The 15,354-nt window shown below is 40.3% G+C and overlaps 1 protein-coding gene across 1 annotated transcript in view; it reads left to right on the top strand.

The window, feature by feature from the left end:
* LOC135484511 (unconventional myosin heavy chain 6-like) overlaps window positions 1-15,354 on the top strand; it is a 156,636-nt gene that overhangs the window by 41,739 nt on the left and 99,543 nt on the right. Inside the window, exons 7-13 of the mRNA XM_064766069.1 lie at window positions 1,500-1,649; window positions 6,037-6,129; window positions 9,127-9,201; window positions 9,452-9,502; window positions 10,188-10,427; window positions 10,659-10,798; window positions 11,456-11,573. Of these exons, the coding sequence (XP_064622139.1) occupies window positions 1,500-1,649; window positions 6,037-6,129; window positions 9,127-9,201; window positions 9,452-9,502; window positions 10,188-10,427; window positions 10,659-10,798; window positions 11,456-11,573 (867 nt within the window). The remainder of the gene's footprint in view (window positions 1-1,499; window positions 1,650-6,036; window positions 6,130-9,126; window positions 9,202-9,451; window positions 9,503-10,187; window positions 10,428-10,658; window positions 10,799-11,455; window positions 11,574-15,354) is intronic.

Genomic DNA, 15,354 nt, shown 5'->3' with positions numbered 1-15,354 from the left:
TCTGTCCTTATTATTCATAAATCTGTAAGATGACCCTTCTTTTGATATAATTGCGAAACACAGTAGGCCTATACAACAACCACACAGTATGCCCCTCCTGAGGTGTGCCTCATAAGAAGATACATTTGTGGAACACTGAACCTAAATATACTAAGTTTCAACACTGAGGCATGTTTAGAGATTTCATGTGATATCTCACCCAATAGCACAGTGCCACAACTAAAGTCAATCCACATACTTAATCTGAGTCTTCAGATTTACATAGATCTGAGCAATAACCTACACATGGTTCATATAGCACTCAGCCAAAATTAAAAACGAGCAGCGGTGACCAAATTTCGTTGGAGCTATATATCAAATATCATGAAAATCGATGCCGGGAAGGCTATTTTCGATTTATGGCGACCCATTCAAGTAAAAGTTCGGGGGATATTGTGGATTCGGGTGTTGTGACCGAGCTTTAAAAAAAGCAACAAAAACATCTACTGTGGTTAATTAAGGTGAGCCTTGATATTTATCTTGTCTGATGCTTAGGCCATGGTGTGTATGGCTGTGCTACACCAATTAGCACTAGCTGGAACACTGAGGCAAAATCAACTGTTATGTCTGCTTTTGTTATCCGGAGCCTGTCTCATGCTCGTGGCATAATAAATTGCATTCTCTGTAATGAAATAGTGAGATCAAGTCTCCAAGATGACTGCCCATGTGGCCCATGTGGCTGGGTACGAGAAAATGGCCATGTATACAAACCTCCGGCCTATAGTGGCATTGTAGCTCTAGCCCACACATGCTCCTCAGAGTCAGAAGGCCTAAAATTGGATCTGACAATTGAATCCAAAGAAATGTACTGCTGCTTTGATCAAAGCTAGCTGCAACCATTTCCAAGGTCACCAGCAATTCATGGCTGAGAATCACAAACAAAACCGTGCCATTGTTAAACTATAGTTAAACACTAACAAGCTTGGGTGCCAAGGGTAAATATACTGTTGAATGAAGTTAAATGAAATGTCCAGGTTGAACTTAGTAGAATAGGAATAGGTTCCAAACATTGTTAGGGCCTCCTCCCTTTACCAACCCCTTCGGCCACAGAAACTAAGTTGATGAAATATCCAGGCTTAACCTAATAGGATAGGAATATGATAGTTAGGACCATCTCCCTTAACCAGCCCCTTAGACTACAGATACTAGAACCTTAGACAAAGAAACAAAAGTGCCAATGTTAAGCTGAGGCTCACAATTAGTTTGCCAAATATGCTCTCAAATTAACAGTTAAATGAAATATCCTGGTTGAACCTAGTAGAATAGGAGTAGGCTCACTAGGACCTCTTATCCTAACCAACCTCTAGGCCTCAGAACCTTAGCTGATTAGGGAACCTTAGACTAGAGAACCCCCTTGTAGAAGAAGAAGTGTGGAGTGGCAACTGTTCTAAATTTTCATATTGTTGAAATTCTTGTTATTACACTTGTATTGACAAACCTCTTTATCATTCCATATCCAGGCTCGTGATAATCGACATGCGATGGCGAAGGCACTGTATTCGCGCATATTCACATGGCTCATCGACCACATCAACAACTGCACGAATCCTGGCAAGGATGCTGAGCGATTCATTGGGGTGCTAGATATATTTGGATTTGAAAACTTTTATGTAAGTATTGAGTCATAAGGTTGGTAAAAAACAAGTCTTACACGTGCTCATACAGAATTTACTAGTTACAGGCCAGTTGAAGCAATTAAAGAAAATGTGCAATTTACCTTTGTAACATGAGAAAATTTGAAGAGAACCACTGTCCTTTAATCAATATTTAGAACGGCTTCCTAAATACCCTAAGCAATTTAAAAACTTTAAGCGACCAGCCTCTCAAGTTCACCAGCTTATCTACATGTACATCTGTACTATCATCTACATTTAAAGGAAAAAGTATGTATCTTCCAATTTCTTCCATTTGTTTTTTACAACACTAAATAGACTTCAGCTGTTTGTTGGTACACATCTTAATTTCTCAATTACATTTCTCGAATTCACACCCTTTCTGTTCTTCAAAATACTCTTCTTCATTATCCACAACATGTCACATATTACATCACCCATTTTCTGTACTTTAAAGTTGTTTTTCCATCATGCCCATTTAGACCACAGAACATGTAAGTTGGGCCGTACAACTGATGCTAGCTTTGGTCATGGGAGCATAAACACTTCTGAAAAACCTGTGAATTGCATCCCAATGCTTTCCTGCAAACTATGGGGCCTCTAGAAGCTACTTTGAGGCTAACTTCGCATGGTCCACTGTCAATATTCTATCAGCTTTGCTTCTACACTTTCGTTACTGCCAACTCCAATACTTAGTAACAAGCATGAGATCCTGCCGCTCACATTTTCTTCTCCTGGTCGTGGTCTTCGTAATAAATTGCACCCATTAACTGTCTTGGGATATTGTTTGCTGTTCAAGACTGCAGATTTGGCCGATAGATCCATTAGGGTGTACTGAGTAAACTTTGAAAGATGTGGTGCACAGCATGAATGAGCTGCAATGCGTAAACCAGAAACTTTGAGGTCGGCAATCTTCCGGATAACCACTTAGTATCTGTCCTGTCTCCCTATGTCATATCTGTATATAATCTTCTGATGTGCTCATGTAAATTGTGAATCCAGATTTGTGCTTATACTCACCTACACTGTTTCTTAATTTAGTTGTATACAGTGTTGCCATGCCCCAATCCGCAATCCCAATTTGAGGTTTTGGTTATGAAAAAAGGAGGAAAAAAGAAACCCTAGAATAAGCAATGATCCAGCTTTCTCTCTTTGTTTGCCTGTCCTTTGACAGATAGAGTATGGAATAAATAGTTATCTTGCTTTACCTCTGTCTCCATTGTCCATAAATCACTGGTGAAAGAAGTCAAAATGGTCCAACACCAAAGCTTCCGCAAATCTTTACTCAGTTAATTTCCTGTGCCATGATTCAGCTTATTTCCACAACGTTGGCACTCGCCAGATATTGTGTCACTTTTTTCAGATTATCAAATGGCCCAGTGCAAATGCTGGAGCTGGTGTAGAATGGGGTGTAAAAAGTCTTGGGGGAATATTGAATGATCTTTAAATCTTTAATCATGATGAGCAACCTTAGTTGCCCAAAGACGTCTTCAATCAGACAACTTTTTAATTGAATGTCACTGATACTGGTGTTGAATAGTGCACAAAATCCATGGAGAATTGTTTATCATGATGACAAGTCTGTAGGTCAATGCCCTATGAGGTCTTTGATCAGACAGTGTATTGTTTGAATCACGAATGTTGGCAACCCTTAGACAGAGACAGTCTCGCTTCTTTGCCTTTCAAATGGCAGCTAGGCTAAACAAACTTTGAACGAGCAGTCCCTGGTAAGATAAAACCAAAGCGACAAGAAGGCAGTGAACGAAATCATACAGTCTGGTTTCTCTTGATTTGAAGAGCAAAGAATACATAGTTAAGTGAGGGTATATTAACTGCTGGCTATAGGTCATTGCCATATTGGTATAGGGGATAGGGTGATGTGAGAATGGCGCATCAAGAGTTTGTTGACTGGTCAATATTTGCTCTCTCACAACGACCGTCTCTGGTGTAATATAACTCCACAAGTAGAAGATTTAGGAGATGAAGTGAGATATTCTGCATAGTGCAAAGGAGTGCAGAACTTGTGACACTTGGCAGTGCTGCTGTGGACTGAGTGTATCTCCAGGTCGGTGTGGGGCATTTCACCAAGAGTCTGTTGACTGGGGCTTGGCCAACAACCGAGGTATCTGACATAGCCGACAACTGTATTGTACGCGCCGGTCACCGATCCGAAGGTTGACCGCGCTTAACGTTGCTTAACTTCCACTCTGGGGCCAACGCGCCAACCACTGGGCCATAAAGGAATTCCCTCATGGCCGGCGGGTTAAGCCGTGCCATATACCTGGGGGTACTATACATCATTCCCCCTTCGGACAGAGATGGATCGTCCGCGATCCTACTTAGCGCTTCATGCGTCTCAGTACCGAACTACAAATCCAGAGCTCGCATCGTGTGGGAAGGTCTGCCAGATGTATTATACGCGCCGGTCACCGATCCAAAGGTTGACTGCGCTCAACGTTGCTTAACTTCCACTCTGGGGCCAACACGCCAACCACTGGGCCATAAAGGAATTCCCTCATGGCCAGCGGGTTAAGCCGTGCCATATACCTGGGGGTACTATACAACAACCACCTCTTGAAAGAAGACCTTAGCAAGCTTGAAAAAAACTATATGTGCTCATCTGCTGATTTCACATTCTGCTGGTGTTAGCTTCTATGGTTGGATGACAAAGGCACTTAGATGGTCCATGTTAGCTTTCTAAGATATAGAATCATAATCTATATCTCTAATCCAATATTTATTTTACTGAGGAGTCAGTACCATCAAGATCTTGAAGATAATTACTCGATGGTTGTATTCTAATTACTCCTCAGTGGGATTTGTTTGAACGTAGTAAGCGTAGTGAAAGATCCTGTGAGTAAGGCTGTTTTAATGTTTATCAAGTGGCCTAGCTAATGGACTGATCGTTAAGTATGATTAGCACCATATATAGCAGGAGTTCATTCATCAGAGTTAGAATGAGTCAACAAAGTGGGAAGGCTCTCTTGGGTACTATCTAACTATCAGATGGCACCTACAAAATGCATAACAATATATCGACTAGAAGGGTTCTTATAAGTAGTGATGTGGCTTGGAGTTGAAACCCATGTCCTCTAAGAGAGCCAGTTACTCTGTTCCTCTGCACCACGGTACTCGATGGAGAATGATCGCGGTAGTCGCTCCCGCCGAAGTCAAGCATTGAACGTCATCTGCATGGTCACAGGTGCTTTTCATCCTCTTTATTAGATAATGAGTTGAAAAATTTATCAAGTTGCAGTTTACAACTTTCAGTCAGTGAAGTTGATTTGTTGTTTAACTCGTTCTGACGTTGGCACCAGTCTATAATTACATTAAGACAATGATTATTCTAGTACAGGGGCTCTCTCTGGATTAGCATTTTGATGGGACACTAATTTGACTACTCTAGGAGTTCAATTCTGCTATGCTTGATGACAAATTCTATTAACTGCTAAATGCTTTGCTTAATGACTCGACATCTTGATGTCCTTTTAAGGACATATTTGCCTTTTCCATTCAACATGACCTTGGTTACTAGTACACCCCTCTATAAGCACAGCATTTGTAAGTCCCAACGATTTTGATTTGGTGTCTCCCCTATCTATGAGTTGTCCAGCAAAAACTGAAAATGAAACAAGATATAGGCTAGTTTATTAATCACAGATAGTTTTTTCACTGATAGTGATTTCGTGATTGGTTTAGTATTGGGTAGATCTAATCTCAGATTTAAACATTTCAAATTAATTTGTACATCGATTTTTAGGACTGACGGAGACCTCGACGAAAAATCACCGTCAAGAACTTGGATGTAATAGTATTGATTTTGAAGTTGATTCCAGACTGACAAATAATTCCAATTTCCTGCTTCCTTGACTAGAAAGATCGACGACATTTGATTTGGTAAATCAATATTCGAAGCAGACATCTTTCACATCACAATTTTTTTCTTGCTCTAAAGGGAGTTGTTGTGCTTACGACCAAGAATCTCCGGTCCCGAATGGTTTCCTCTCTATTCACCATTACAAGGCCCCCGGTAACACGACCACCCCGGTACCCAGACCACACCACTGGATTGGGCAGTCCAAATGTCCAAATTCACCCCTCTAACCCGACCAAAGGGCCTAATTGCCGTGAAAAGACAAATGCTGCCTTGATTTCTGCTAAAAAATTGGTTGCGGCCAATTAGTCATGCTTACAGATGAAATTTTTTTCAAGTCCCAAAATTTTTTTCACTTGATTTTTTTTCTGCTCAAAATGAAGAGAAATTTTTAAGAATTTTGAACTTATGAAAAAATTCAACTCTGAGGGTTCCTCTGGGGTTCCACTGTATTCATAATCTGATGCCAAGATGTTAAAGGTTGTACTTATTATTTCATTTTCATTTCAGGTTAACAGTTTTGAGCAACTATGTATCAACTATACAAATGAGAAGCTCCACCTGTTCTTTAATCAGTATGTCTTTGCCATGGAACAACGTTTGGTAGGTATACTAAAAGGCCGTGAGACACGTTAGGTCAACAGATTACACGATGGGAAGTAGTTCAAGAACGTTGAAACCTGCAGTGAATGATCCTGAATTTGGAAACCCTCTCTAGGCCTATATAATTGGCAGTGTTCCTAAATTCAAAGGGTAGTTGTTTCATGACAGGGACGCTTTTGCTGCATTTTTTGTGGATCAGCATTCAAAGTTACTTGACTGATAAATAATAATAAATTGTTATTTGTAAAGCGCCTGTATCACTTGAAACAAAAGTTCACCGGCGCTGGTGAGCTCTATATTAAAAAGAAGGGTCTTGAGTTCTTTGCGAAAGGTTGAGACATCCGTTGTAGCTCTCAGGGTGGGGGGAAGAGAGTTCCACAGTTGAGGTGCTATAGTGGCAAATGCTCGACCTCCAAATGTTTTCAGTCTATATTTCCTGCAAGTGAGAAGGTCCTGAGATTCAGAGCGAAGGTAACGAGGTGGCACGTTCCCATCAACTGCCAAGCTGTTAGTGCATTTCAAATAGACCATGAAACCCTTTGATAATCTGCAGCTTACTCCATGTGTTAATTCATCCCTTAATATATGCCCCTGTTGACTTCCTCCTATGATAGTCTGTCAACCAAGTTAACCGCACTTCAACTTCAATAAAATGTGAGTATTGGGTAAAAGTACTTAAGGAGATGGACCTTGTTCTGACAAATTCTTTCATTGAGATCGTAGCATTCCATTACGGGTGATGGAATCTGAGAAATGATGATGTGACATAAGAGTTCACTCGAGCAATATCGTGAATTCAATATGTTCCTGTCCTTTATTCTCCCTAGGAGTCTAATGGTTCCAATGAGGGGATTTTAAAAGCTAAAAAACAGGCAGAGAAACATTGGGAACTTATTGTTCATTGGTGTGGAATATCAGTTTCTTTTTGGTGACGTATTTGTGGTATGATGGGGTTCAGGGACCTGTTGATGTGACATTGATAGTGCTGTTCTGAGTTGTATCAACTGAAACTGTGGTAGAGGTGGTGAATTGGTTTCATGTCTTTAACTTCAAGCAAATGACTTGAGGTGTACATTGTTTTCTTGATTTCCAAAGGGGTTAAACAGGACCAGGACCAGGTTGATGCTGAGCTCGTCAGAGAGTTAAGTTAAGGTTTGATAGGCGATACCAGAAACAGATAGCCAGCACTTGCTATCATTCTCTTTCTGGTAATAACACATTTTAGGACACTATTTTGAGAACCTTTTGCAATTGAAAGGTGCTTGTCTAAGGATCTAACATGTACCTGTCTTCTGCACTCTTAATGATGGCAATATTGTGATGTCAACTCGAAAATAGTTAATAATATGAGTAGAGAAATTGCCCTGACTAGCGGTGATTAGAATGCACGATCAGTCCTTAATAGTGCTAGGGGGATGCCAGTAGTGTTATTGGCAATCGAAAACCTGAAGCCAATGCCATAAAAATTCAAATCAATCTCGGATTATTGATAGCATTGGGAACAATGTTTTTCAATCTTGAGTTGGTGGCATTGAAAAAGTTAATTAGTCTTTAATTGAATTCTGCCTTGCTGTGAAAAATCTATCATTTGCATTTGGAAATCTTATAGTGATTGACAATGCTTGTTCCCTAACATTTCTCTAATAATGATGATGATAGTAAGTTTTCTTTATTACTAAAGCTTAGTACTCATTGCCTCCATACCTATCACCATCAGTGTATGAAGGCATTTATGTTCTGGTACAGTATGTGGTTATAGTTAAAAAGTCTGCTGTCACTAAAGCTGAAAGGCTCATTGAGCCAGAGCTGCATTGAGCAAGTGAAAGTCTCACTCCACTTGGAGATGCTCATCCTTGGCCACATTCATGGCAGGCAGGCATTTGTACTCATCTTATGAATGCCAACAGCTTGGTGTCTTCCGATATGACACTAAGATGAAAGAGAAGAGATCCTTCTGAGAATCCGACCTACTTCTTCCTCCAACCATCATGCCACTGATACCCTGTTGTGGTTTCTAGGCAGAACATTCGTGGTAGGCAGGCATTTGTACTCAACTTATGAATGCCAAAAGCTTGGTGTCTTCCGATATGACACTAAGATGAAAGAGCAGTGATCCTTCTGAGAATCCGACCCACTGCTTCCTCCAACCATCATGCCACTGATACCCTGTTGTAGTTTCTAGGCAGAACAAAAAAATCTTGTCATACTCTGTCTGTACTTCTGTATCTGCTAACATTCTTAGTATTAGAATGTAGCATTAAGAAATTGCTTAGCTCAGCATTTCTCATGATTATTACAAGTATTGACATACTCCTTGTGGATCCATCTGAGGCAACCCAGATTGCTCAGTAGTTTTGGCCAATCTCACTGTGGATGGCTTGCCACCACAAAAAGAGACAGGCATGAAATTAACTGACGGATAGCGTGTTTATCTTATTCCCAGACATAGAAGAGTGACCATGACATGTAGAAATCAGAATGTAGAAGTACAGGGGCCATCAGAGACTCCAGGATGTGTTGTTATGGCCAATTCCCCATCTATCTCAGAATTGTTGTAAGCAAACCCATTCCTTCTCTAATTATCACCAACGTGCGGCCTGAAGACCACGAATGAGAAAACTGTCATTGCTAGATTTGCAGCTTATCATGTTGGGATTCGTTCAGTCCGGTCAGGATTCTGTTAGAGTGCTGTTTCTATGGTGACTGTCGGTTAAGGAGCAATGTGATCCGACTCTGGGATGAGGCGACCTGTTGATTCTGTTACATGCTTTGTTAGCAGATAGCAGCACTGTGAAGTCTTTTGCAAGGTTTCAGGGCGACTATTGAGTCATCTGCGTGCTGATTACGATTTGACCAGCATTCTATGTTGTTCACTTGACTGTTAAAAGCATGAATAAAACCTTGGATTGAAAAGACCTGTTCCCCTTCATTTGATTGTTTTTCAGAATTTAGTGAAGTGATTTGATAATTCTAATGTTAATTGTTTATTTCTTTCAGTATGAAGAGGAGGAGATAGAATTTGCTCACATCAACTTTACTGATAATACGCCTTGTGTAGAGCTTGTTGATAAGGTGAGGCTCAGTCAGTTAGTGTGAGGCATCTTGTATATTCTCTTGCCATTTCAATGAAGAAACATAGGGGTTGAATAGAATACACTTATATTCATTTGACAAAGTAGTTTTTGAACGTAGTTGGACAATTCTGGCTGGAAGCAACGCTCCCTCCCTTAGATTGAAAGCTTCCTTATTTCAGGGATAAATAAAGTCCTGAAAGTTAACAGGTTTGCTGCTTGAACTGATTAAATATTCCTTTACTTTCCAGCCTCCCAGATGTATCTTGAAGATATTGGATGAAGAATGCAGGTTTCCACAGGTTACTTCCACTTGTTTATGTCGTCATTGTCCAAGACACTGGTCTTAGTTCATGCACCTTTCTATGTAGTGTGTAGATGAGGCAAAACCAAACAACTTTCTGTTCGACGTTACTCATAACTACTAAAATCACTGTCTTAGAATGTGAAGTCTATTTACTGTTAGTCTGTTGGATCACAATGGGGGAGCCTGTACAAGAGCAGTACCAGCTATTAGTGAGGCAAAATGCTTCCTGTACTGCCCTGTAGAAATTGTCTGTTTGTACACGCCTAAAGAGATGTCCACCCTTCTTCTGATTCCGAGCCTCTGTGTATCTACCACCGTATGTTTAGAACTGATTAGACACATGTTTAGATGCCTTCTCGAGCGATCATCCTGATGTTATCATGTCGATAACTTTACTCTTTGTTATAAAAATGTGTTGACGTCTGCCACTTACCGGTAAACTATAGAACTGGCAACTAAATTAGCTTTAAATCTGTCAAAGTAACATGAAACTCAGGCAAGTGGATTTTGTTCAGAAGGTTTTTCGAGATAAGGTATTGTTATCAATCAACCACTTTCATATCTGAAACACATTTCTAATGAGTGTGATGAATGAGTTGTTTCTCGGTTGAGTTTATTAAATGGGTTGTTAAACTGCTGCTTAATCTAAAATCATTCTGAACGTATATCCTTGTTTCCAGGCCTCTGATCAGACCTACGTAAACAAGCAGCACTCAGAGTTTGAAGATCACCCCTGCTACCTCAAAGGGTCTGACCAGAGGAGGTGGGAGGTTGAATTTACAATCAAACATTATGCAGGGCCAGTGGCTTACTGCGTCTTGGGCTTCCTCGATAAGAACAAAGATTCACCACAGGATGGCTTCACAGAGCTGATGCAGGTGGCGAAGAACCCTTTTGTGCGGGAACTGTCCCGATATCAGGTATGGAAACACTCCTTACTAATGCACTGCTACTCCTTTGGAAGTAACTGTCTTCATCAGTTTCTTTGGACGAATCAAGAATGGACGAGTTTGGATGATGGGGCTATTTGGACTGCTTGGGGTATTTTAGGTTTGGGAGTTATTAAAACGTCTTGTCACGTCATTATTTCGCTTGGTGAAACACTGATTCTGGATTAATCATTTGAATTGTAACTCTTTCTTCCGTTGTAGGATCTGCTGGATAGAAAGTTAAACTCAGTGTGCGGTAAACGCTCATTGCCTCGAGGGTCAAAGGCGAAACCAACTGTTGGAGATACATTCCGTCAACAACTGTCAGCTTTAGTTGACATGCTCGATACTACCAACCCATGGTATGTCAATTATCAAAAACTCATTGTCAGACTTCATGTAGTACTACTATGGTAGATCTCTTATAAGCTTACTCAGGAACTGAAAATCACCCCTAAAAGCTCCATTGATAATTTGGGAGGAAAAACGTGTGGTTCCTGGATGATATTTTGAAAACGCAGAAAAATGAGAGAAAATTCAAAGCACGTCTGCTTGAGTCGAGGTATGACCGTGGACTGACGTAATTCATCAGAGCAGGATCTGTTCACTGCATGGGTTTGTTGTAGAGCTGCCGTCAGTCTCTTGCGGACGTGACGTCGAGGTGGGATGCGACATGGTTGTGACGTCTCTAGGATGTGATGTGTCGTCCCGCCAAAATGTGGTTGTGAAGGGGTGTTGCACGTGGTCGCTGGTTGCCAACCTGCACCCACTGAAAGAAATGCATGGTTTCGGCGTCTTATTGAGCCTCATCTGGTTCCTGGATGATGCAGGATTTCTCTCATCAGTAACTGCCGTTCCGACGAGGGCCAAGTCGGTGTAGTAGTTTTATCATCAGTCAATATAACCACGACCATCTGGGTCAATGTCAGAGCCTCTATCATGCCTTTTGGTTAAAATGGACCTGAACCTAGTCTCTCCAAATAATGGGTGAAACTAAAAATCTCTCTTATGTTCTCTAGGTATGTGAAATGTGTGAAACCAAATGAAGAGAAACGTCCGCAGTGCTTTAGTGATGAACTTGTACTGCTGCAACTCAGATACTCTGGCATGATGGAGGTGATTCGAATCAAAAAAGAGGTAAAAACTGATCTTTCGTCAGCTCTATTATCAATACGTTTCTCCCATGTGCGGATTGGGGCTGCCCTTCCTCAATTGAAATTGCTTTAGGACACTTATTCAGTACGAGATGTTTAGTAACACCAGAATAGATGGCATGATTGTCGATTGCGAGACCATCACAAGTTCACTACTGTATTGATTTCATCAGTTTGATACAGTAGGTGGTATGGCAAGCGTTTCTGAGGGTTTTATAGTACTTGATTCCCTCTGGGCATATCTGATAATCATGAAATAGCATGTCTGTGTTGTTGGCTGACACCTCACTTAGGATCCAATGAGGGTGTCGAACTGCAAAATTGTTTGTAGACACAGTGTTATTCACTCCCGGCTTTTTCATTGGTTTGTGTGTTGTGAAATGTCTCGTATAGCGAGTGCATAATACGTCTCTAAGTTCCATTAACAGAAACCACTTGAAGTCCATTATCTCATTTGGTGCCTAGAAAATCCCTTAATGGCTGGTATGCTGTTGAAGTTTTAATTTATTTTGTATTGTTGGAATCTCTTATTACTTCAGCGATGGTAACAGGATGATTTGATTTGCCATGGTTGCATCCTTAGTGGATTGCGTTTATAAGGAATTTGATTGCGTTGCTTCATTCGAAGGCTCTAGCAGAGTATAGTCAAATTGATGGGAAAAAGACATAAAAAGGTCATCTGAGAAGGAAGATCCATTTTCATGATGGAAATAGATATTATGTATGATGTTAGAGAAGCATTCTTCGTTGGAGAAGGCAGTTTTGTATAATGATTTCTTCAGTGTTTTAACATCTTTGCAGTATCGTCTTCAGTCAGCACAGTTTGCATATCTCTAACTTCATCATCGGCTAGACTATGACCTCACCAGTTATACTAGATAAAAATCAATTCAGACACATGTCGTATCACCATCAAGCCATCAAAGCCAAGCAAAAAGTTCACTCAAACATTTTAAAATGACAATGCCGGGAAAAAACGAGATACAAGGGGGTTGTGGTTGTTGTGAGGTGATAGTGGGGCATCCTGCACTAACATGCCATTCCAAATTCATGGAATATCTTCCACATCCAAGCCTCGAAATCAATACCCGAATCCGACATTACCCCTCTGGAGGTCATTAGCCGATTTGCATCGCTCTGAGAAGCATTCCTCATCATTTTTGACTTGTGACTGTTAACGCTTGAAGCTGAGGTGAATTTCACATGAAACTTCAATGAGACATTAGGTAACAAGCATCCATTTGCATTAGCGGAGGTTGTGAAGAAATCAAGATATTTAGAAAATCATCAATGATCCTGCCAGTTTTTCCAAAGTTTGTTGATCAGTGAGCACCACAAATAACTTGATATTCTGCTACTCTATGGTATGTGTAATTAGAGCAAAGTAATTTTATCCACGAGGGATTAGGGGTGTAGCATTCAATGAATTTCCTATTGCTTGTGATTAAAGAACCAAGATACAAGGCGACTTTTTGGATCAATCCATCAATTAGATTCCAGATCTTGAGAATGTGTTAGCTTGCAGTGTTGCTCGAGGCAGCGAGATATTGAGGTCTTCAGATATCTAGCATTTCTCTGTATGTCTGATGATTCATAATCAAAGGAATCCTGCATTTAAATCCCTAATTATTCCCTTACCTTAGGATTAAACCTCAAGAAAACATTGGTCCTTTCTAATTCTTCGTACATTGCCCCTTGGGTGATCTTTCGATCGAAGATATTGACTTTTCCTTCATTGGTAACACGCCTGCTACACGGTTACAAATGATGGACATCGATCGTGTGTTTCCCCCTCAGGGACAGAATATTATCCAGTGTTGGTCATTGGAAACTGGATTGTCCATTTTACCTCCCGGGCAACTGTTTCCGTGTCAGAAACGATGATCAAGAAGCTGTCCCCTGCTATGCCTGAAACAACCAGACAACACTTTATTGTTCGTTAATTCTGGATGGCGTGATAGATTATATATTTTTTGAAAGTCTCAACATACTTCAATGTTTGGGGTTCTTTAGAAATTTTTTTTTTTAATCTGATGATTTATTGGTCTTAATTTACATACTTCAATGTTTGGGGTTCATTTTTTTTTTTTTTTTTTTTTTTTTTTAATCTGATGATTTATTGGTTTTAATTTACAGGCGAAGGCAGTGTTTTTTTACCAAGTTGCCAATGAAATTTTCTGAGAGTAAATTGCATAAAAACAACAAAAAGGACTGAAGTTAAAAGATAAAGTTTTTCAGCACGTCAATCAAACTTGAAATTATTGTGCCTGTTTCTGTCATCAGCAAACTTCTGACAAGGGATGCAAATTCTGAGTGAATTTGAAATACCATTGCTTTAAATTAATTGGATTAATTTTGATATCACACAGCTACACGAGTTGTGAAAGTTGTCAGATAATTCATATGCTCGGTTACCAAGGATACGGCTAATCAAATTATCATGACCATTTTATAGAGAAAGTGTCAAATCAACAGTTTTTTTAATTGACATGAACTTGAATTCATTTTAGTGAAATCAGCTTCTGAGCACCTTGGTTGTCAATTAGTTGATATTTTAGTGAGGTAGAGCAACATGTGTTACTGCCAAAGCATGGTAAGTTATACCGCAATCCAGTCTCTTGGGCTATGCCTTAAAATGTTGTCTTAATCCGAGTGCTGACCTTAAAAATGTGTCTCGGTGAAAGATGTCGCTAGGTTTGCACTGTTTTATTAGGGAGGTTGAGAACAGCGACTTATCAAATAACCGTATACGTATACGGATAAAACTATGTAGAAAGAGGACGGATTTTGTGAACATTTCTATCCGTATACGTAGGATCCGTGATAAGTCCCTGATCTCAAACTCCCTAATCTGAGTTTCATGTACACTGATCTTAAATGAATTGGTCAGTATGAAACTGTAGACAGAAAATGTTTGTGACCCCAGACTGCTTGCTTTTCCTGTTGCACATGGAAAGGTTTGGTGGTAAGGGGGTCACCATCTGCTGGTGAGGTAAGGATGGTCATGGAGTTCAGCTTCACTTCTGAGCCCTTTCCCACTTCCTTCTGTCAACTGACACTATCCTATCACTGCGTTATTGAAGAGAAAGAGTGCTTGCAGCTCAATTATTCCAATGTGATGAGTGGAGATTGACAAGATAAGTTTGTAATCATGGTTCATAAGATGAGATTGAATACTGATGGACATTAGATTATGCTTCATGGGATCAACCATGGCGATGTTGCCAGATAGTGGTCTGTCGGCTGCTGTGGCTAATCCAATCAGGGGTAAGGGATGTCAGCCTGGATTGATGGATAGTTATGTCAGAGCTCTTCTCTTGTCAGTTGACACTCTACCCTGACTGACTAAAACTTCCATGCTTCTCATGTTTCATGAAAAATGGCCTAAGAAGATCAACCTTTGGGATTCTTGACTAAGACTTTTGACCTGACTTGAATAGCGAGTCATATCTAATTTATTGTAACAGTGAGTACTGCACCAATACTCATTACGTTACATCATGTTGTTTGATTGATGAACAAGCTGGTGATGATTGATGTTAATCTGGGTGACTCAGTGTGGCTTGTTGGTTGTTCCACTTATCTTTCAATCTTGTTCTCGAGGATTGAAGGTTTGTGAGAAAGATGGCTCAAGCTATAATCTTCGCATAATGTACTTTGTAATTGGCGATGGGCATAATATGAAATCAAGTTTGAGATCTGAAGCCCCTCGATGTTGTCTGATGCTGTAATGGACTGCAGGGAGTGTACATGTATAACCAATG

The sequence above is a fragment of the Lineus longissimus genome, chromosome 3 (genome assembly GCF_910592395.1).
Source record: "Lineus longissimus chromosome 3, tnLinLong1.2, whole genome shotgun sequence".
NCBI classification, from domain to species: domain Eukaryota; kingdom Metazoa; phylum Nemertea; class Pilidiophora; order Heteronemertea; family Lineidae; genus Lineus; species Lineus longissimus.
Note: the sequence above shows the minus strand (reverse complement) of the source record. Positions and strands in the feature narration are given on the sequence as shown.